Genomic DNA, 22188 nt, shown 5'->3' with positions numbered 1-22188 from the left:
ATATTAATGCTAGTTATTGCAATAACAATATACTGTATTTCTTGTTGTATAAAAGAGCCTATGGAGTGTCTATCACTTCTTCCAAATTATTTTGATGTGCCTCAAGCGTCAGTATATCTGTTCTACTTTCAGGTCTCAGCCAGTCTTGCTGAAAAAATCCATGACCTCAGGATGAACTGTTCTGGCTGGGAGCATGTCTATAAAATTACAGTATATATATATGAAACTTCTATTCATCGTGGCTACAGCTGCAGACCTTACATTACACATGCTGGCTATTGTGCCTATTGTTGATAATACTTGTAATGGTCTTTTTCATATCTTCCCCTGAAAAAAACCCAAATCAGTTTTTCACAACAGCAGTAACATTTCAGCTGGAAATAGTATTTGCAAAATGTGTTTTATTTCCTCTCTCTGTTCCCCTGTCTGTTCTTAATGTTCCAAGTAAAATACTTGGCTCCAGTCCAGTTCTCTTTTTTCTATTTATTTTCCAATAGTTAGTTCTGTAATCAAACCACCATGCTGTTCAGCCTTGTAGTCACATGACCTTATGTATCTGTCCGGCCTTCATTTCCTAGAAGGCATCGCTTGTGATTATTGTTGACACTGTCTGACCTCATCAGGCCTTGGTGACAGACTGCTGCTCAGTATTCTTACCTTGTTGTTGCGTTATGTGGTATTGCATTTGTAAACTGTTCCACAGTGGCTCCCAGTGTGAACACACTGACAGGTTAGTGTTGGGGTTGCGTCGGGTTCCTTAGCTGAATCGATATAACATTTAAAGTCTACATGAGTTTCTCAACTTTGACGTGCCACGGTTTCAACAGCATTCTACCCATTGGCATTGATATGCTCCTGCTTCCTGCAGCAAATACAAACAGACTGCATTTATTGCTCACTGTCAACACAGGCTGGCGACGTCTTTGTTGTGCGTTCAGACAGAAAACATGCAAAATGTTATGAATAAATTACAGCCATTTACAGTTATGAAATGGGATCGATGGAACTCGGATAAATGAATTTTTGTCATTATTACGCTCCCCTTTTAACTGTAATTTTTTTCACACATTTAAAATCCTCTTTTGATGAGGACATAATAGTATCCCCCACAGCTGCGTGTGTGCTGTACTGGATCGATGGTTTTCCTTAAACCTCATAATTCTCTCTAAAAATGATGATAACATTAATAAATGTCTTAATTCATAGTCCCCACACAATTAAAAATAGTCTAGCATGATGTGCTTAAATTTATGTATTCTTTAAGTAATTAATTAATTACTTGTGCTTTTATTGACTTGTCATTGGAGGCCAAATATATTTAACTTGTATATACAGAAAGAAGAAAAAAAGACAGGTAAGAGAGCAAGGGCAGTCATACAATAAGAGTCAATCCAAGCAGGATATCGAACCAGTGACAGCTGCTCAAGGCATCTCACCCATGTGGTCTAGACATGAAGTTCAGCCAGTCTGACCATATCCCTGACCTTGAAACCTGAGCTGAGCCACCATTATTTCCATATTTTGTTTTACACCTGTTCATAAACACTTTGATGTAACACGTTCACTGAGGTGATTCTACAAATCCCTGTTTCAACAAAAGGAGCCACAGGTCCCAAAAATACCATCAAACTATAATCTGTGGATTGGTAATTCACCTGGTGATTTGTTGAACCCAGTTGGAGAATTTATATTATCTCTTACGTTTTTGAGTTGTGAAAAGTGAAAAAATGTTTGTGTTTCAGGTATTCTTTTGTCAGATTAAAAAATGCTAAGGGTCAATTTTAGTTCCTAGATGTTTTGCAGATTTAAAAGAAAATTTGTTTTTAACGAACAGCTTTATTATGGGACAGACAGCAACAGAACCAATATCATACAACATGGCTTAGAACTGTTTCCCTAGAACTTTAAGTACCAGATTTCTTTGTATGCAGGATTTTGCTTGTCTGCAGGATTTCATTTGCCTGTGCCACCTGCAGGTGTTTTTGTTTGTGGTTCATCATGACTAAAGGTCACCAAAGCTCATGAGGATTGAGTGTTTGCAGGCTGCTTTCGCTGCAATAGCCTCGGCTGTCTCTGGCCGGGAGTTTCCCATTTTGCTGATCAAAGCAGCGGGCAGGCACCGCTTGCCTTACAGTACTTCAAATGATGGCAAATATTGAGTCACAACAGAGTTGAGTTGGTTTATTGAAGTAGACGTAACAACCCACTGCATGGGTGTTTCGATTGTCAGAGACAGAAACAGCTAAAGAGGATTTGTGCATGTGTGTGGCCTGAGCGAAAGAGAGAGAGTGTGTGTGGGGTGGGGTGGGGGGGTGGAGGCAGCAGAAATCAAAGCCTTTGTTTACTGTGGATCCAATGATAACCAGTGCAATTCATGCAGCCCAGTGTCCACCCAAGATCATCGCAGTGGTACAATACACCGTGTGTTCTTCATCACATGGTATGCTTTGTTTCCTCGCCTGTTGGTCCAACTTATCACAACAAGTTAGTCTTTATGTAGCATTGCTGCTCTGTTAGTAAATGACCTCAGCGTTACAGCCGTGTGACTTTAATCTGCAGTAAGACGTGGACATTTTTCAAGTGTGAGAATAAATGAGGTAGCTGTGATTGGTGATGGAGTTTAAAAAGAAATGATCGACTAAACAAAAAAGCGATCATCTAAGCACACATGCAATCATGAACCGAATGTGTCTGATATGGATTTGGTAAATGGGATTGATTCTAAGTAACTGGACCATTGGGAGTCACGGAGAACATGTCATACATACTGCATCAAAATTATGTTGCTTCACTTCAGCATTTTAAGGAAAATAAACACAAATGGAATTTAAAACAACTTTCCTGCAGCATCAATCCCCCTCAGAACTGCCTGGCCCTGCCTTACTTGAAAAGTATGCTCTTAATTTGGTTCTTTCTATTTTTAATGAGTTATTTTATATTTTCTGGCTGCAAATAACTAATTCATTCTCATTAAATCATCTCTATTGCTGTGTCAGCAGCTATATCAGCATTAGCTGCTCTTGTGTTAATCTGCTTGTGGGCCGTCTTCATCAGAATTATGTATGAGCTGGGCTTTTATGACCGGTCGTAGCACCTTAGATAATCAACACACTTGATGCCAGATGAATTCCAGAGTGAAAGTCATTGTAATATGATATGACTTTGAAAAAGTCAGACCACTTGTCTGACTACGTATTTTTAACCACAGGGTATTGTAAGTCTCTGAGTGGATGTGTAGGTGTTTCCTGTATAGTTATAGTTGGGAAGACATTTTGGATAAAATTACTTTAGCTGCATTTAGCAGTGGTGTGAAGTGCTCACAGAACACAAAAACAGTGTGTCCATCAGTCTGTGTCCATGTGCCAGTGTAACTTTTTACAGACTGCGACTGTTGTAGACAAAAGTTGACCTAAAAAAGAGTAGCAAAGCTGTCGGCCCCTAACTATCTAGAGGGAGCAGCAGGAACCTTTTGGTTACAATAATCCGACTCCTCATAGAGATTTGTTTATGCACTGGAAACATCAGCAAAAGTCGGCCTCAAATGTATGTCTGAAAAAGGCAGGAGAAATATTTTCTTTTTTAGGTTAAAGAACTGGGGTGGAATTATTTTAATGCTGTGTTCCAGTTTTCATCCCGGTGTTTTCAAATTGTAATAGTACAACATTTCATGGGATTAAAATTGACAACTTGTACAAGAACACCATCAAAGTGAATTAATTTTTGTCAGGATGCTCTAACAGTTTCTCTTCTGATGGTCTCACCTGTGCAGTGACTGATGTGGAGTTGAAACGGCTGAAGGATGCCTTCAAGAGAACAAGTGGCCTCTCCTGTTACATGACCCAGCAGTGCTTCTACCGGGAAGTGCTAGGAGATGGAGTTCCCCCAAAAGTTGCAGAGGTGAGTTGATGTGATGCCACATACAGAGTTACAGTACAGTCAACTTGAAGGCAGCGCTTTGAGGCAAAAGTCCTGTTGATTCAACCAATCTTATGTAAAAGGTGATGTGTCCTCTCATGCACACCTGCTAAAGTATGTGATGTAAATGTGTGTAGTATAACAGTTTCCTATACATTGAGTAATGTTTTGTGGCCCCCACCAGAATGTCAACACTGACTGCCTCACACTAGCACAAAAGGGTAACTGCTACCATGATGACCCCATTAATGACCAAAAAAACCACACATTTGCAATTGCAATTAAAACAAGAGAAAATGAGGGCCATGCATTAAGTCCATGTCAAGTTAGGTGTGCCAGTTAGATCTAACAAGTCCAAAAGCTCTAAGACCACTTATTTATTAAAAAAATGTATTTATGAAAACAACAAAGTGAGTTAAAATCTGATTTTGCGCTTTCAATGTGTTTGAAAACCCTGGTTAGATACAAGATGATGAAAAGCAAAAGGCTTTTGAAATTATAACATCAGTCTTAGGACGTCTGACTCACCTTCATAGCAAACAAGGCAAACCCTTTCTAGGAAATGTACAGAATTCAAAATCCACCATTCATTTAATTCTGTATTTGAAACCTTGAGTTATCTTAGTTAATGCAAATGCACAGATAGGGTTTAGCTCAATGTTGTGAGCCAGTGGTGGCTTAGTGGAAGCATACTTGGGTCTGGAAGGCTTCAGTCCACCAGCTGCCACGTTACCACTGAGGTGCTCTGAGCATGGCACCGTCCCCACACACTGCTCCCCGGGTGCTTAAAGCTGCCCACTGTTCCCTTTGGTGATGGGTTAAAAGCAGAGGGCACATTTGGTTGTGTGCAGTGGTGTGATGTGTCACAATGACAAGTAGTTAACTTTTTTTATAGGAAACTATACCTAATTATAGCAGGTGCTGATGCTCATCTAAAACTACATGTAGCGACCTATCAAGTTCTTACTACATGTTACACAGTCAGAGCACAGTTTATTGGATTTGGATTGAATGTGACAGCCACAGTCATATACAGTACAGTGGGTGGCTCACATTTCCCTCATATATTTCCACCTGGTGATAAATAACTAAGCAGTTTGTTCACACATATGAAATTCAAGTTTTACAGCTGACGTGTTCTTCCCTGGGACTTTGCTACATACAAAGGGGAAATATTGAAGAGAGACTGAAATGGCTGCTTTGAGTTAATGTGTCATGGGGGAAAACCCCACTACTGACCATATAAGTTATTAATGGGCTGCACCAGGCGGAGGTAAGAATTAACTAAAGGGCGGTGCTGTACATGGCTCTCACAGCTGCAGCAAATCTAATCACCAAGCTATTGTCTTTGGTTATAATTGAAACTCCAAAAAGGCTTTAGTTCATTAGACAATGAAATTAAATTGCTGTTGTCACAGTCTGAGTAATTATTAGGTAACGCTGTGGTGAATTGGTGTCTTCAAATGAGATTTTAGAATTTATGTGTACAACGTGACAATGTTCTAAAAATGACTTGCTTTTTAATAATGCAGGTGATGAAACAGAGGAACTGAACCAGTGAATTGTTTTTAATAATAATAGTTTCCTGAGGTGAATTAAAGTATTCTTTACTTGATAAAAACCTAATTACAATGTATTAACATTTCAGTGTCATTGTTGGTTCAGCCCACCAACACAGTTCAGGTTTCCTTGTCCAACCTGATGTAAATCATTAGTTTCAACTTTAACAATTGAAGTCAGTTTTGAAACTGTTACTGTCATTTGGAGCATCAAGGTACTGCATTGCCAGAGGCAAAACACACAGAGGCAAGTAATGTCAAGTTTTACTTTTTGCTAAGAATTTGCCCAGGGCTCTGACCACTTCTTACATACAGTTGGGGTTGTTCCCAGAATATGGAAATCATCAAAAGTTCACCGGAGGACGCTTGAATAGGTGTCACATGATCATGACATAGCTTTTCATGTGCATCTGTGTCCATGTTTTCATAAAGCAAAGACTGTCATAACTGCGTCATAACATCAGCCACTAATGCAGAGAGGTGAACCTTATAGCTGGACAGCTGCTGAGAGACGGCATGCAAAAGTTTGATTTGCAGAGTCGTCCTCTTGTACTGTAGAGTCGTGGTAAAGATCACATCCTTCTCAGATATGTGTGTGTGATAGTGACACAGAGGAAAAAGAAGAGGCAAAACACAACAGCTGCTCAGCGCAAAAAGAAAAGAGCCTGTACTCACAGGACGAGAAGAAAATGTAGCTGATGTTAACTTGTACCTCATACCTCCATTTGGTGAAGGACATGTATCACGACAGGGCCTGAAATCGATTAAATGTATCATTTGAAGAATGTGTTAAGTTTCTAGAATATTTCATAAACACAATCAATACGAAATCGATTAAATGTATCATTTGAAGACTGTGTTAAGTTTCTAGAAAATTTCATAAACACAATCAATACAATTTTGGAATCTTGAAGTATGTACAGTATCACAATGGAATGTTAGGGCCACATTGAGAATAATAAAAAAAAAAGATCATGAAGTCAAATAAGTCAGAATAAGTCAGAATTTTAAGAGGAAAACAGTCATAAAGTTACAATAAAAAGTTGTTAATTTATGAGAACAAAGTCATCATGATATAAGAATAAACTCAGAAATCTACGAGGAGGAGGAGACAAGAGAAAAGCACATGGTGTTAAAATTAAAATTCACAACCTTTTTCCTGAAATGTTTTGACCTTATTTCCATGACGTTTCAACTCTCAATTTTACGTAAATATTTTTATTCTAAAAGTTGACAACTGTTGTGTCAGCTCAGTGTGTGGTTTTAACTGGTTTTTATTACGTCATTTCGTAGTTAAAAGGTCACTTTACATTTTTTTTTTGCCTACATACCCAATGTGGAGTTTCACTTTGACTCAGATCTACTGTTTGGATTCAGGGAGGCGTGAAGATTACAGGCCACAGTGAACTTATGAAAATTTTGACCTTACGGAATGAACTCTGTCCTTTATTGTACTTACAGACTAATGTATACATGAATTCTAATGTATTTCAAATCCTTTGTTTGTGTAGACATGTACATCAAACATTACTTGTGTGTGTTTGTTTTTATTTTTGAAATGTTCTGGAGACAAGACAAAAGTCGCCTTCGGGCAAACAAATAGTGAATTTCACAGAACATTAGTGTTGGGTGAAAAAACGCTCTTAGACAAGGGGAGTCATTCCTCATAGTCAAGAATTTAGAACCTAACCATGACCAATTCACTGAATTAAAAATATTTTAGATATTGACATTTTTTATTTCAGTATTATCATTATTATTTTCAATAGATGCAAATTAAAAAATAATTACATTAATATTGTGTTCTGTGTGTATTGCAGGTTATATATACCTCATTCGGAGGCTCGTCTAAAGGGCTGCACTTTAACAATCTGATCATCGGTCTGGTTCTTCTAACCAGAGGTCGTGATGAGGAAAAGGCCAAATGTAAGTAGTTTTTGTCTGTTTGTTTCAGTTTGTAAATCCTTTAGTTATTTGTTTGTTTGTATTTGTTTGTGTTTGTGTGTATTTTTCAATCATGGCTTTGGAAAACAATGTGTAACAACTTATTTTGGTTGTTTTGTACGTGTACATTTTTTTAAAGCTTTTATAAAAACAGTGTATATTCCAATATCTGCTATGTTAAGATTAACCCATGTTTTGTAGATAAAGAAATAAGACAGTTGAACTGAATGTGTTTAAAGTCTGATATAAGCTACTGACATTTGATATCTGTTCTTTCATGTGTCATGTGATCAGACGGATTTATGATATAAAAAAAAAAACATGTGACTAGGATATAAGTGCATATCTGCGCAATAAAAAAGGAATTATGTGTCATAAAGTCTAGAGATGAACAAAGCACCAGCAGAGGTTTGGTGCAGTGATTTTACCAGTAGTGGGTGAATAAATCGCAATGCTTGTAAAACAACCTAAGTGCTGCCTAATGAAGATTACATTTTTCAACCAATCATAAGAATTTCATTTAAAATGTATTTAAAGTTAATTCAAGTATTTACATAGAAAAGGGTTTCTGTTAGTGTCACTCTAGAACTAAAGGAAGAAGGGGAAAAGACACAAAATGTACTTTTATTTCCTTAACTTAAGGTGTGGTGTTGGTTAATGATAAATTACTGCCTTTACTCATCCTGTCACTATTGTTAAAGTATTCTTTCTTTGGATGAAAATATTAAGAATTCTGCTGGTGGTGGCAGACCGAAACAACCTCACTAAATTTCCTCTCTACTTTACTTCCTGGTGAATCCCCTTGGATCCAATTCTCCCTGAGGCTACAAATAATTACATTTTGTTTCAGAGAAATTGTTTTTGTGCCAGTTTGTGTTGGCGGATGGCTTTAAACATTACCCATGAGCCTCTGCCCATTGGTGTCAATAAAAGCATGAATCACAGCTGCAGCACATAAAAACAAGGATCTCTACTGCATTTAGTTACAAGACGTGCTGCATTAGATAGATAGATAGATATAGATAGATAGATAGATAGTTGTACTGATCTATGCTCATTTTACTTCCCAGATACAACGACAACACCCTGTCCGAACTTCCCTCATCTTATTGTTTTTTTTTCAGCTGTCCCTACAGTTTGAATCCACACACATGCTCCCTTTTGTTTCCCTATTTTTCTGATATCCTCCAACCTTTGTAGTCAAATTATTGATTTGCGTCAGTGTTGTCACGCTGTAGACAATAAAAGCCAACGGCGTCATCCAGATCCTGGTGTTTTAATCATTGTTATTTTTACTGCTATGCAAAAAAAGGCCAATCTGGCCTCCCCTGACATTGTGTTGGGCTCTGTATGTGTGTGTGTGTGTGTGTGCTTTCACAGACCTCTTTAGCCTGTTTGCCAGTGATCTTGGTGGTTATGCTGCCAGAGAGGATATTGAGGCGGTCCTCCAGGTCCTGGATGGAGAAGTTCCAAACTCCTTAAAGAAATGCTTCACTGAGGTCAGCAAATATTGCAGTTTTGTGTTTTTCCAACATATACAGTGTGGGCATTAGTTATTTTGGTTGCACACTATGGAAAACATAATGTGCAACAAAACAATAGTGCACCACTACTTGGGTCAGTAGCCAAAACACCTGACAAATGAAAGCATTTACAGCTTCATCCTGGTTCATTTCAGACTTTAACTCCTCTTCTTGGCTCGTTAGAAACAGATATACGGTGTCTGACAGGAAAGGACGGGTTATGAGTCATACTGCGTCAAACTTAAATCAACAGAGAAGATGTATAATAGTCATTACATGGTGCCAAGATTTTACACTATATACAGTAAAGCTAAATGTTAGCTGTTTGTAATGCTTACTAAAACAGTTTCTTTGATTATCTTTTAAGGACAGAAAGTAACCACATGTAATAATTCACCAGAAAATTATGATGTCAAGAAGTAGTGTTATTGTTTTGTTTTTTTTAAATTACCAAATGAATGAATGGCTATTTATTGACAGATATTTATTTAGAGCTGAGTCAACTTTAATTATTTTTGTGTGTGTTATTCCAGGGCGACAAGGTGAACTATGAGCGCTTCAGGATCTGGCTGCTGCAGAACAAGGAGGCCTTCACTCTGTCCAGATGGCTGCTGTCTGGAGGAGTGTGTGTCACACTCACTGATGACAGTGACACGCCCACTTTCTACCAGACCCTGGCTGGTGTCACACACTGTGAGTCCAATAACATTAAATTAACTTGTTTGTATGCTTCACCTCTTTTTTATGGGAACTCCAACTTATGTTTAATTTTATAAATAAAACAGAAAATAATTTAAATCAATATACATTAGATAACTTTGCATACATGTGTGGTTGGATGAATTGATTAACGACTGATTAATGGCTCACTGTGATAATCCTGAGGGAACTTTGTTATGGGAGCTGCCTTTGAAAGAGCTCCTTATATAAGAGATGCCATCTGTTGACTTCCATTTATTTTGAAAGCTTTTAGTTTGAGTTCTTAATAAAGCAACTGCAATTACTGCTTTACTATTTGCTCTGTGATTTATATCATGTGGCGAATGCTGATTTAGCAGCCGTCGAGTAGGTCTCGTGTCATGGTCATCCTTGGCTCATGAAGTGTGCCAACCAAGCAACCGCTGCATAAACAGTGGACGTGGTGAATGGTAATACAATACAGTCTGTGAAAAGACTGTTTATTTATACACCTCACACTTTTATGATTTATTCAGTTGAACTCAAGATAAATTGAAATCATCAATTGCAAAGGTTAATCATTTAGTTTAACCTTTGCAATTAATCTTTCAAGAAATGCTAATGACTTGGTGGCTGCCCACTGTTCACGTTGGTGATGGGATAAAAGCAGAGTTCACATTTCGTTGTGTGTGGTGTGCTGTGTCACAATGACAAGTAGTTCACTTTCCTTTCCTTTAAAGCTGAGAGGAAATATATTTCAGTGTATAGTTTACTTCTTATTAGATGTGCTTGCTTAAAATACTGCATATATAAAGTATACAGAAGGTAAGCTTTAGCAGCACTCTCCCACCCAACAACAATCGTTTGTGCTGCAAACACTGTGGAAAATGACAATAGAATTATTCTACAGGGGAGTGGAGGAGGGATAATGAGGTGAATGCATGGCACCTATGGAGCCACGGTGCAGTCGTTTGACTGTGCTGCACCACTTAAAGTGAACTTCCTCTAATGTCTCTGTCCTTTTATGGAACTCGTTAATGTTGCATAGTTGCTACGGCTGACAAAGTGTCTGCGTACTGTGTCATCTTGTTAGAAGGCGATAGATAATATGCTTTTTGTCCAAATCTGAAGGGAGTCTGATGCAGTCTGTGTAATTTGGAGTAGGGCCTGGGGGTAGGGTTGTGGCCCCCAGACTGAGTCACAATACTAAAGGTGTAGTGTGCAATCAAATATTTGATTAAAGGGAATCCAGGTTGGTTCTCAGCTATGCTTTGGTTGTGTATGATTTTTCCTTTCTTGTCTGGTGCAATGACTTTGACATTTTTAATAAAAAAAAGATTATTTTTTATAATAGTAGCTCTTTGCTACTCAGGACAGTGAACTAAAGGAAGCCTGTGTTGTTCAGAGAAAATGGAAGCTCTACTTTAATCGGACTCCCCCAGATTATCCTCTTAACACTGTGTCGGTGAGAGAGTGACTGACACACTCTTGGTCCATGACTCCTGCTGTTAAGACGGACGTTAAAACTGAGTCATGGCAGGGCCTGTCACTGTGAATCTTCTGACTGAGACTAAAACCTGTCATAGTGTCTGTGTTTGAGAACGTTGTTTGGACAATGATGATGTAGTTGTGACACACAATGGCTGTGGCGACACCTCTGTAAGGATGTTCCCTGGATAATGGTATGGTATCTCTGCTGCCACTCGGAGAGAGTCGCACCTTTAGGTGGGTATTAGGTCAACAGTGCTGCTCTGTATAGACACATTAGCAGCAAATGGACAGAGCAGTGTGTTGACAGCTATTGGCTATTACCTCGTGTCTGGTGCTCATTGTCAAAGTTTGAGACAACAGTAGTGGTGTCAGTTTATAAGTGCAGAAAACAACTAGTGTAATTAGCTGGTTATGAAAATGAATTTATAAATTTGGTGCTTTATTTTAGAAAACATGTAAAGCACTACTTGTTGGATTTGAAGCAGAAACAAACATGTTTCTTCCACACTTGACTAACAAAATGTAGATTTTTTTTTTATTAGAGCTAAGAAAGTATATATACTGTAAACTGAATGTGTTGCTTAAATACAACATATAACATGTATTTTACGAAACAAAGGACATACAAAATCATAGGTGTAAATTAATTTAACCCACTTTATTTTATGCATTCTCAAACTCAGACAGAGGCAGTCAAAAAAACATCTGTTCTTACTGCTGGGTCTCATAGGCCTGAATCTTGCCCCTGGTTCTTGAGTTTGACACATGCTGAGAATGTGAATGATTTGTTTTAAGGATTTAACATCATTCTGACCAGTTGTTGGTTTTACTACTGACTTTCCTGTTTCCTGATTTTATTTTATGTTTTGTTGCTGTTGCTTTTGCATTAGCTATGTCCTTCTGAACATTCTAACATGAATGGCAGTCTCAAGTGCGTGCTATAGCTTTCGTAATGCTCAATAATTTATCAGTGTCTAAAAGAAACGTATAGTCCACTGAATGCTGTCAGTGATTGATTTCCTATGTAGTGCACCATTAGATTGTTTAAGCTGTAACATGTCAGCCAGGAAGCATCGTTGACCAGTGGCTTAAAAGGAAGTAATGGATCAGGTTCCAAGTCTGACAAAGTTCAACCGGCTTGATGTTCACCTGTGGTGTGAAGGCTTGGATTAGAAAAGTTGTGTGATTCGTTCACCTGTGGTGTGAAGGCTTGGATTCATTAGAAAAGTTGTGTGATTGAATGCTCCTCAGAACAGTTTAATTACTTGTGACTTTGATGCACAGAAAATATTCTCTTACTTGATTCAAGTTTTTAGTAGATTGGTTGACAACTGTATGACAGATATCTTGCAGGAATGGTCTGCCCCTCAACTGTGCCTGTTAGCATCTGTCAAATATATTCCATTCCTGAGGCTAGCTGGTCCGCTGCACAATCCTATTTACCTTAAGCTTTGGATTAGCATGTTGGAAAGGAGGGGGGGCTCCTCACTGACACTGGCAGATTTTCATTTATTATAATTGTCTGATCTCTGTCACTGGAATACAAACTCAGTCAGATATTCCACTCTGGAAACATAACCAGATCAAAACATATGTTTCCTGTTGTTACATCGTAATCATGTCTACTTCTGATCAATCATTTGAGTACTGATGGTGAGTGTTGCCAGATATAAAAAAAAATTGAACTATGGCATTGGCTTAAAAATGTCCTAGCTGAATAAAACATTATTGTAAACTGTGTATATTACAGCCTTTAACTCAGTTATGGCACAATGCACTTGTCGTTATTTACTATGTGCCTCACCCAGTGTTACATCGAGTGACTGTAAAGACTCACTGACAAAACATGAAAACAAGCACAAATTAGATGTATAAGCCAGGTCTTTACCCTGTTAGGCACCATGAATAATGTTGTCATGTCAGTACGGGATAACAGTATTTTTGTTGTTTTTTAAAATTATTTGTTGTACAAATAAAAAAAAATCACTACACTCTCGAAACCTGATATTTATAATGTTGCATTATTTATTAACCTAATCAATACTTTTACCAAAACAGAAGTGAATGTTTTTCCTCTTCTCATCTTCTCCCACCTTTAATTGCCCTGACATTTAAATATCATCAACTATCATCTGCAACAATAGAATTCTAGTCTAAAGTATCGGTATCTTGGACAAATTTTGATAAACACACACACACCAGTCAAAACTGCTTCCGTGCTTATGTGGGGTTTTTTTTTTTCTATTCTCCACTGTTTCGTTCTGCCTTGCTTTTAGTACCTGATCCATTATTCATCATGTGTACCATAACACTTCATAACACTGTTCTCTCTTATATGCATCATATATTACTTCTGTGTTACTGCAGATTTATAGACCATCTCGTTTGTCTGTGATCCTTGAATTAATTCGTCACATTCAGCCCCACCTGCATTTCTTGGGGTATATTACCAACTCTATCATTTCCAGAGAGTCCTCTTGAAGAAACACTTTTCATCTATTTCTTGTTGAGTCACCTGTCTTATTTATTTCTGAATATTGTGTATGAAAACACCAATAACAGCAGTCTGTTTTTGTCCATCTCTCTCTGCAGTGGAGGAGTCAGACATTATAGACTTGGAGAAGCGCTACTGGCTCCTGAAAGCCCAGTCCAGAACCGGACGTTTTGACCTGGAAACCTTTGTTCCACTGGTCTCCCCTCCCATTCATGCCTCCCTGAGTGAAGGTAAAAAGGACCATTTTTGCTAAATTAGAATTTCACGTTGTTGCTTAGGTTATTATTTTTTATTATTATTTTTATAGGCTATGTTTATGTAGAGGCTAACGTAGCACTTTTGGTGGTGGTTGTCTTCTTCTTTTGAAAACATATTTTTCTACTGTCTGTCTCATTTTTTCCAGGCTTGTTTCATGCCTTTGATGAGAATCGGGACAATCACATTGACTTTAAAGAGATCTCCTGTGGACTCTCTGCCTGCTGCAGGGGGCCAGTGGCTGAAAGGCAGAAATGTAAGCATTGTCAGATAAATTCATCCCAGAGGTTTTGCCCTAATGATGCCAAACCTTTTTATCCTAACATGTGTAGCCTCTTTCTTCTTTGTTGCTGTTATCCGAAGACAATAGAAGCATATTAGATTTCTCGATAATGCAGTAAACTGCAACGTCAATGCAATAAAAACAGTTTGAGTCGCAGTGCAGAGCTTTATATCCAGGTTTGGATTTCACCCCGGCATCACTGTTTCTCTGACAGTTTGCTTCAAAGTGTTTGACGTGGATCGGGATGGAATTCTGTCTCGAGACGAACTTCACGAGATGGTGGTGGCCCTGCTGGAGGTGTGGAAGGACAATCGCACAGACACACTTCCTGTGAGTTTGTAAATTCACTTGTCGTTTTCTTCCCATCCTCTTTGATCCTCTTTCATTTTTGCCTTAAGGCCTTAATTAAATTTAAAGTTATTTACTTTCCTCACCCAGTTCCGTTTTTTCCTTTCACCATACTTTCCTTTTTCTTTGCTGTTTTTGACCATTTTACTCACTTTAAGTTTGTTTTCCTTTTCTGATCTCACACTGTTCTATTTTTTCTGCCTTTCTAGAATCCCACCCATTTTGTTCCTTCATTCTTTATTTCCTCTTTTTTTATTTCTTACATTATTTTTATTTCCTTTGTTTCTTACTTCTCCCTACCTTCATACTGTCATCCCTCCTTTCTCCTTTAGCTCCTCCTTTTGCTTCATTACACATTTTGTACCTACATGCTTCCCAAATTTCAACTTTCCTTCACTTTTGAACCCTCCTGCTCTGTATGATTATTTAACTTCCTCTCTGTCCATTCTTCTTTCCTCACTTTGTCAGTGTTAAGCACTTTAAGTCACATCAACAGTTCTTATTTCTCTGTTCCTTCACTCCTAACTTCCCTTTTTTTCTTTCCCTCCCGCCCTCTGCTGTTCCAGAATTAGCTTCTCTATTTTTACCACTACTTATTTACTTTCTTCCTCATTGTCCTTCCTCGTTGTTTCTAATGCTGTGTGTATCTTGCAGGAGATGCAGAGCAGCGTGTCAGACATTGTAGAGGGCGTCCTGAAGACGCATGACACGACCAAGGTGAGACACGTCATTTTTGCTGCACCGATCAGTTGATGTTTGACCTCGGCTTCATTTATATTTCATAAACTCATTCAGAAAATGTCAACAGCACTCAAACCTTACTAATCCCTCATCCTGCATCAAACTTCTTTATTCAGTATTTAAATGGCTCAGTTTGTAATGAAAATATAGGATGATAAGTTTCCACCTAGCAGATCAGAAACTCTGTTGTCCTCCATTTACGGTTGTAAACATTGACAATAACAACAACAGTAATAAAATATCCTCCCACTGACCTCCATGTTGCTTCATTCCTAATCAGCTGGGTCACCTGACTCTGGAGGACTATCAGATATGGAGTGTGAAGAGCGCTTTAGCCAATGAGTTCCTAAACCTGCTTTTCCAGGTAAGTGAAGAAGCACTGTTTCTCATCATTATATAATACTGCATTACAGTTTACAGTTTCTGACATTTTCTTTCCACATTATTTCTCAATTTTATTACTTTAGGTTTGCCACATAGTCCTGGGGCTGCGGCCTGCAACTCCTGAAGAGGAGGGACAAATTATCAGGTCTGTACTCATCCACATTGAGAAACCAATACTGTATAGATCCACAGTGAATATATATATATTTAACTAAAAACTCCATTATTCTAACTGTTCTGGTCATTGTTGTGCAATGCAATGCATCACTGATTGTAGGGGCTGGTTAGAGAGAGAGAGCAGACATGGGCTTCAGCAGGGTCAAAACTGGTTCCTCATCTCCATGCTGTGGTGGCAGCAATGGAAGGACTATGTCAAATACGTAAGTTGAACTGAAGAACGACTGTTCCGCAGAATCGTATGGCATCTGACTATGCGAATAGTCTTTGTATCTTTGTACTATATGACACTTGTTTATGGTGTCCCGGTGATACAGCACAGAAACAGAGAGTGCACAGCCTGTATTAATCTTAAATATCACTTTAAACAATGACAGGGCAGTCCCTGCTATTGTCTTACTATCCAGGAGCACAAGGGCATCGTGGTGGAGCAGCCATCCATCCTGAGCTCGCTGCGGACTCCCACGGCCACAGAGCCCACACCCCCTGAGAGAGTGGGAGTACTGGGAACCTTCAGCCCCGTTAGCCCCACTGAGGAGAGGTCACCTGATGCTGTGTCCAGTGCCTCAGAGGCAACAGAAACAGGTGACTCAGCACTCTTCTCTTATCACAGTAGACCAGAACTCAGCACTCTTCTCTTATCACAGTAGAAATAAAAAAAACATGACCAGATGCTGACTGCTACTCAGTGGCAACAGTTTCCATATCACGCAGTTGTTTGTTCATACCAAAGTTACAGTTTGTTGCATTTGCAAGTGTGAACTCGACTGAGTTTTACATCTGTTCTGATTCACTGTGTCCTAACTAAGTATACTGTGTCCTGGTTGCTTCCTCTTGTCCTTCCCTGTCTCCTGTGTCCTAGCAGCCCTAAGCCCCCAGGTCTATGCCTCTGCCACAGAGAGCTGTTTTGCCCGTCAACACAACATATCAGACAACAACAATCAGTGCTTTTCTGCTGCCAACGGCCACCTACACTCTCACATGGCAACACAGAGGCCTGGAGCAATTGACAACCAGCCCTTGGTCAACACTGAGCCTGTGAAGGTGAGTAAAAAGGCCCCAATCATGGGAAGGGTCAAAGAAGGGACTCTAAGAAGCAGCTGCTGAGCTGCAGGAGTGATGTGATAAATAGATTCATATTGGATTTCAAGATTTTAAAACATAAATTCCACATAATAAATACATTTTTTTAATTTTAGGAGACTGTTATTTCGTACATAAATTCCACATAATAAATACATTTAAATTTTAGGAGACTGTTATTTCGCACCATAGGCAGTGTCATACCTTATTGGGCTTTTTATTATCCATCATGCACCATGTTTTTTTCTGAAATTATTTTGTCTACATTGTAAATCCTGCAGGCACCTACCTTAACCATGGAGGGCGGTAGACTGAAACGCTCCTTGCAGTTGGTGCCTAGTCGAGATTTTGAGACCGTACCAGAGCCGGTTTGGAGAGCGGTCTGCCACTGGTATGGTGCCAACCTCAGCCTGCCAAGGCCGGTAAGTGTCTTTCAAATTGGTACAACTTAACAGTCATACTATCAAATAATTTCGGGGGTCCAGTTGACTACTTCTAAAGGTGTCAGAATGAAATGACTTGGATGACTGAGAACCTCCACACACAGTCAGAATGCTCCTCTGTCTGTAAAGGCAGAAAATGCAAAAGTGATTACAACCATATGAGACAAAAAAAAAAAAAAAACACGGCCTTGCTCTTTTGCAACTCAAAACAGACCAAGTAAACAAACACGAAACGATACTTTAACATTCATTTTGTGAGCCAGAAAAGAGAAGGGGTTTCTCTGAAAGAAAACTCTGGCTTTTTTTTCACGCTGTATCGTGTTTTGTTGTTTGCTGTTTGTATGCTGTGTTCAAATGGAACTCTGAAGTTTGGGAACTTGCTGTTTATTTGCCTGTTTGTCTATCTTTAAAATATTTTTGCATTTGCATTTGTTTTCAAATGGTGGCAGTCACTGGAAAACAAAGTATTTTTCTGCCCTGTGGGTTCGTTACATTTGGGATTCTCACATACCTTCCTTTCGGGGAAAGAAACTGACATTCAGAAGACAATCTTTATTTAGAAACAATATTCAGGGCTTAAAATTAGTATCTTTTTATAGCTGAGCAATGTTCTCATCGGGTCCCCGTGTGGAATCAACCCACACAGTTTCCGGTGCATGTCACATGATTTCTGGCAGCAGTGTCTCACAAATCTGGTCTAAAGCTCCATACTGTATTAACGATTCTATTTATTTACACAATGGTGATGTAACTCTTTAGGATCACATGCTTTACAATATTCCTCTTTTCAAGACAAGACTGGGTTTATGTATAATTCTATTTCTTGCTTCAGATCAATTTATATGCATGATCATGTGGGTTCTATGGATTTATGAAGTAAACAACTATTCTGTACTTTTCATACACATGGACAAGAACTGAGCGTTGGTAAGACGTGGACATGTAAAGCTGCATTTGTAAGACCTGGACATGTAAAGCTCTGGTTTGTTTTGATTTTTTTTTTTTTTTATGAAACCATGTGTATATATATATATATATATATATATTAATATATATCTATATTTAAAATAAATCACCCAGGAAATGCCTGCAGAGGGCAGCAAAACTGGATATAGCACTTAACTCCCTGTAATCCAGTAAAATTACTGAATGGTTATTTTGTTTATGCTTAATAATATCCTAAATGGTGTGGCTTTAATTAAAACATCTGACCATATATTTTATGTTTAACAGACAATGAAATAAGAAATACAGTAGTCAGGTCAGTCAACTCAGTGTTGTGTTTATCCATCAGGTCATCCTGCAGAGTAAGACTAACCAACCAGAGCTGGAGCTCTTCCCCCGTTATCTCCTCTTCCTCCGCCAGCAGCCAGCCACTCGCACCCCACAGTCCAACATCTGGGTCAATATGGGTATGACCAGCCTGCGAATGTTCCCACCGTATTTACCCCCACCAAGAGGTAATGTAAGCCTGCAGCAAGACTGGAGTGAGCCGTCAACAAATGCTTCACTAAGCACCCTGGCTTCCTCAAAATGTAATCCTTATTAAATTAAACTGATCCAGCCCCAGAACTGCTGTGGTGTGGGCAGTAGAGTGAACCATCTGCCTATGGCGTGGGGTGACTGCTTTTACATATAGGTAATGAATAATCGAAACATGTCTGTCTTCACAGATGTGGCCATTTAAATATTGATTCAAGAAGACGTGGTAATGAAAAATTCAATATCCCCAAAAAATAATTGGACCTGTCAGACATTGAAAAAATAAGACCTATTGCTGGTTTTTTATCTTCTCTATCTTTTTGAATTTTGTCACAAGTCTTGACAGGACACGGTATCATTATCTGCTGCCTGTAGTCGTGCACTTTTTAGACAATGCAAAGATGTTTTTCATTGAACCTGGTGTTTTTTTTTTGTATTTAGAAGGTACAGTAGAGTCTACTGTATATGAAATCTCCTGCAGATTTCAATGAATACATATATAATGTAGTAATAACAGCTGTTTGCTCATTATAGAGACATCAACTGCACCGTAACAGAAGCACAACTTCAGCTGGGGCTGTTGTGATCCCTTGCGTCTTAATTTATTGAACCTAGCTCAAAGGAAAAGAAACAAGATAACACAGCATTTAGCCAAAGCATACAGAGTGGCTTCATTGTAATATGAATTGAGATTAAATCAGCACTGGGCATTAGAGCCTGGGTCCAAATCATGTCAGCGCATCAGGTTTCAGGCCACAAACCCAGGTCCCCACAGGAGCTTTGGCTTCACTGATGACTCATTCAGTTTCTTTGTTTCTCAGAGTTAGACATTAGCGCTGCAGTACATTAATAGTTACAGGTTGACTGTCGTCTATAGGCCATTACAGTGAAGAAGTGTGGGCATCATAGCATTGATATCACAAGGTTGTGATATGATGGGAAGAGGCAGTGTTTCTATGTTCTAGCTTTAGGTTCAGGTTTCACATGCATTAGATCTACCCCACCCCAGATAGATGCACTTATATGAGACAGGAAGTGAAAGAGAGAGATTATCTGATTCGTGCTAGAGGTCTTTGCTCAACTAGTGCTCAGGTTCTGTTTTTTTTTTATTGCCATGGTGAACCATTTAAAATGTTTAGAATTTCTCCCACACAGCCCTAGGAAATAACACTTAGAGAAGGGAACATGACAATTGTTAAGGTTGTTCTTATCTGAATGGCAACTCTGTTATGACAGATAATAGTTTTTGATTTTTTTTAATCATCAACATGAATTAAGTGAAGCATTTGTGTTGATTTAACAGGACTAATATTGATTGGTTTGCTTTTGATTTAATCCAATCTAAGTCCACTCAGTTGACTGACCAATCACATTGGAACTGATTGATTGATTTTTTTTTTAAAGCTCTTTCTTGCTGCTTCCTTACAACTAATCCTCAGTTGACTCTTTGCTGTGATCATTGTTGATGTGAAAAATAGCAACATACTTCATATTAGCCTTCATATACGTATACACATTTTCGTCTGTCCCTAAATGTCTTCTGTCACTGAATGCACTCCTCAGCGGGTTCTGTGCCATCGCCCAATGCTCCCCTCAAAAGAGTGTTGGCCTACACGGGCTGCTTTAGTCGTATGGGCACCATCAAAGACATCCACTACTACCTGTCCCAGAGACTTCGCATCAAAGAGGAAGACATGAGACTGTGGCTCTACAACAGTGAGGTGAGTGCCTCTACATGAGCTGAACTAGAGTCAAACACAGGTTTGTTGTTTCATGACTAAATGTGAAAGATATATTTTTTTTTATATTTATAGACCATATATAACTATGGTACAAAGTTTAGGTGTTGTGAAGGTTAAGCCACTTGTGTATAGTGGAACTAATTCTTCTGTTTGTATTAATAGAAGTCGATGTGAAAATAGCCCACTGACACAAAATGTAATGTTTCGAAATGGGACTCTACTATTGTCTGTTTCTGATACAGTAATAAGGCCAATGTTTTCAACTTTTGAAAGAAAATGGACTTACAGTTTTATCAGTGGAAGTTGAGGGTTTCTGTTTCTGTTCTTGTGCAGAACTACCTCACACTCCTAGATGATGAAGATCACACACTGGAGAGTCTGAAGATCCAGGATGAGCAGCAGCTAGTTATAGAAGGTAAAAAGACACATTCTGTTATAGTTTACAACAGAATTAGTGCAACTAAGTCATCTATTTTAAAATGTTGATCCACAGCAAACATTAATTTCATTGGAGTGTTTTGCTTTTCTTCCCTAGTCAGGAACAAAGATATGAGTTGGCCTGAAGAAATGTCTTTCATTGCCAACAGCAGTAAAATGGACAGGCATAAAGGTAAGCTGACAAAAACCTGAAGGTTTTGATTGTTAGACTAATTGATTCCATGTGGTCAACCAGCCATCCCAAACATTGAGAGTGGAAGGGGAAACCCAGTATCATTAAATCAATGTTATAAAATATTTACCTGATGACAAATGATTTGAATACCTATTGCCTAAAATGTTTTTAATATTTACTTTGTCCGTTTGTCTGTTTTTTAAGGCCATGTGTTTATCCTTCTTTTAAATCTTCATTCCTTTTAGTTTTAATATTTAATGGGGGATTTTAAAAAAATCCCTAAATCTTGTTTTTGTTAAAAATCCAGTACCCACAGAGAAAGGAGCCACTGGCCTCAGTAACCTTGGCAACACCTGCTTCATGAACTCCAGTATTCAGTGCGTGAGCAACACCAAGCCTCTAACAGACTACTTCATCTCAGGGAAACACCTCTATGAGCTCAACAGGTGCTTTTTTTAGCCATTAACAAAAACACATCTTTGATGTAGACTTGTCATTTGAACTGACCAGTGTTGGTTGTTTTACAGAACTAACCCAATTGGGATGAGGGGTCACATGGCCAAGTGTTATGGGGACCTGGTGATGGAACTGTGGAGCGGCACACAGAAGAACGTTGCCCCGCTCAAACTGAGAGTGAGTGACAGCTTTTATGTGGAACCATTGTCAAACTGAGTGTGAAGCCCTATCACATGCACAGGGTTTAGTGCCTAGCTGCTGTCTAGTTTGTTGCTGCCAGTGCTTTAGAATCAGGTTAGATTCACAGTAATAATCTGCCAATCCTGTTATTGGCAGATTCACAGTAATAATCTGCCAATCCTGTTATCCTAAATCAGTGATTCTCAACATGAGTTGCCGTGTGTCAGGAGAGATCACCAGGTGTACCATGGACAATTATCCAATTTAAATTATTTGGTCTGAAAACTATTATTTATTTGCTGGTAATAATTAGAACTGTTCTAGCCCTCTTCTCATTTTCCACATCCATTGCAAGCGCTTGAAACTAGTAGATCATTTTATTTCATTACATACTGTT

General features: G+C 38.7%; 1 protein-coding gene across 7 annotated transcripts in view; it reads left to right on the top strand.

Annotated features, from left to right (window-relative positions):
• usp32 (ubiquitin specific peptidase 32) overlaps positions 1 to 22188 on the top strand; it is a 33999-nt gene that overhangs the window by 2848 nt on the left and 8963 nt on the right. For 2 of the 7 annotated variants that reach the window (XM_017032013.2, XM_017032011.2), the window contains exons 2-21: positions 3770 to 3897; positions 7295 to 7400; positions 8799 to 8917; positions 9475 to 9634; positions 13703 to 13834; positions 14008 to 14115; positions 14357 to 14472; positions 15145 to 15207; positions 15512 to 15595; positions 15699 to 15760; positions 15893 to 15995; positions 16170 to 16377; positions 16655 to 16836; positions 17157 to 17297; positions 18613 to 18778; positions 20364 to 20521; positions 20876 to 20957; positions 21078 to 21152; positions 21463 to 21601; positions 21683 to 21788. In XM_017032013.2, the coding sequence (XP_016887502.1) occupies positions 3770 to 3897; positions 7295 to 7400; positions 8799 to 8917; positions 9475 to 9634; positions 13703 to 13834; positions 14008 to 14115; positions 14357 to 14472; positions 15145 to 15207; positions 15512 to 15595; positions 15699 to 15760; positions 15893 to 15995; positions 16170 to 16377; positions 16655 to 16836; positions 17157 to 17297; positions 18613 to 18778; positions 20364 to 20521; positions 20876 to 20957; positions 21078 to 21152; positions 21463 to 21601; positions 21683 to 21788 (2438 nt within the window). The remainder of the gene's footprint in view (positions 1 to 3769; positions 3898 to 7294; positions 7401 to 8798; positions 8918 to 9474; positions 9635 to 13702; positions 13835 to 14007; positions 14116 to 14356; positions 14473 to 15144; positions 15208 to 15511; positions 15596 to 15698; positions 15761 to 15892; positions 15996 to 16169; positions 16378 to 16654; positions 16837 to 17156; positions 17298 to 18612; positions 18779 to 20363; positions 20522 to 20875; positions 20958 to 21077; positions 21153 to 21462; positions 21602 to 21682; positions 21789 to 22188) is intronic. The other 5 variants (XM_008308674.3, XM_008308675.3, XM_008308673.3 and 2 more) reach the window with 5 other exon arrangements.

This window comes from Cynoglossus semilaevis, chromosome 4 (genome assembly GCF_000523025.1).
Source record: "Cynoglossus semilaevis isolate Cse_v1.0 chromosome 4, Cse_v1.0, whole genome shotgun sequence".
NCBI classification, from domain to species: Eukaryota; Metazoa; Chordata; class Actinopteri; order Pleuronectiformes; family Cynoglossidae; genus Cynoglossus; species Cynoglossus semilaevis.
Note: the sequence above shows the minus strand (reverse complement) of the source record. Positions and strands in the feature narration are given on the sequence as shown.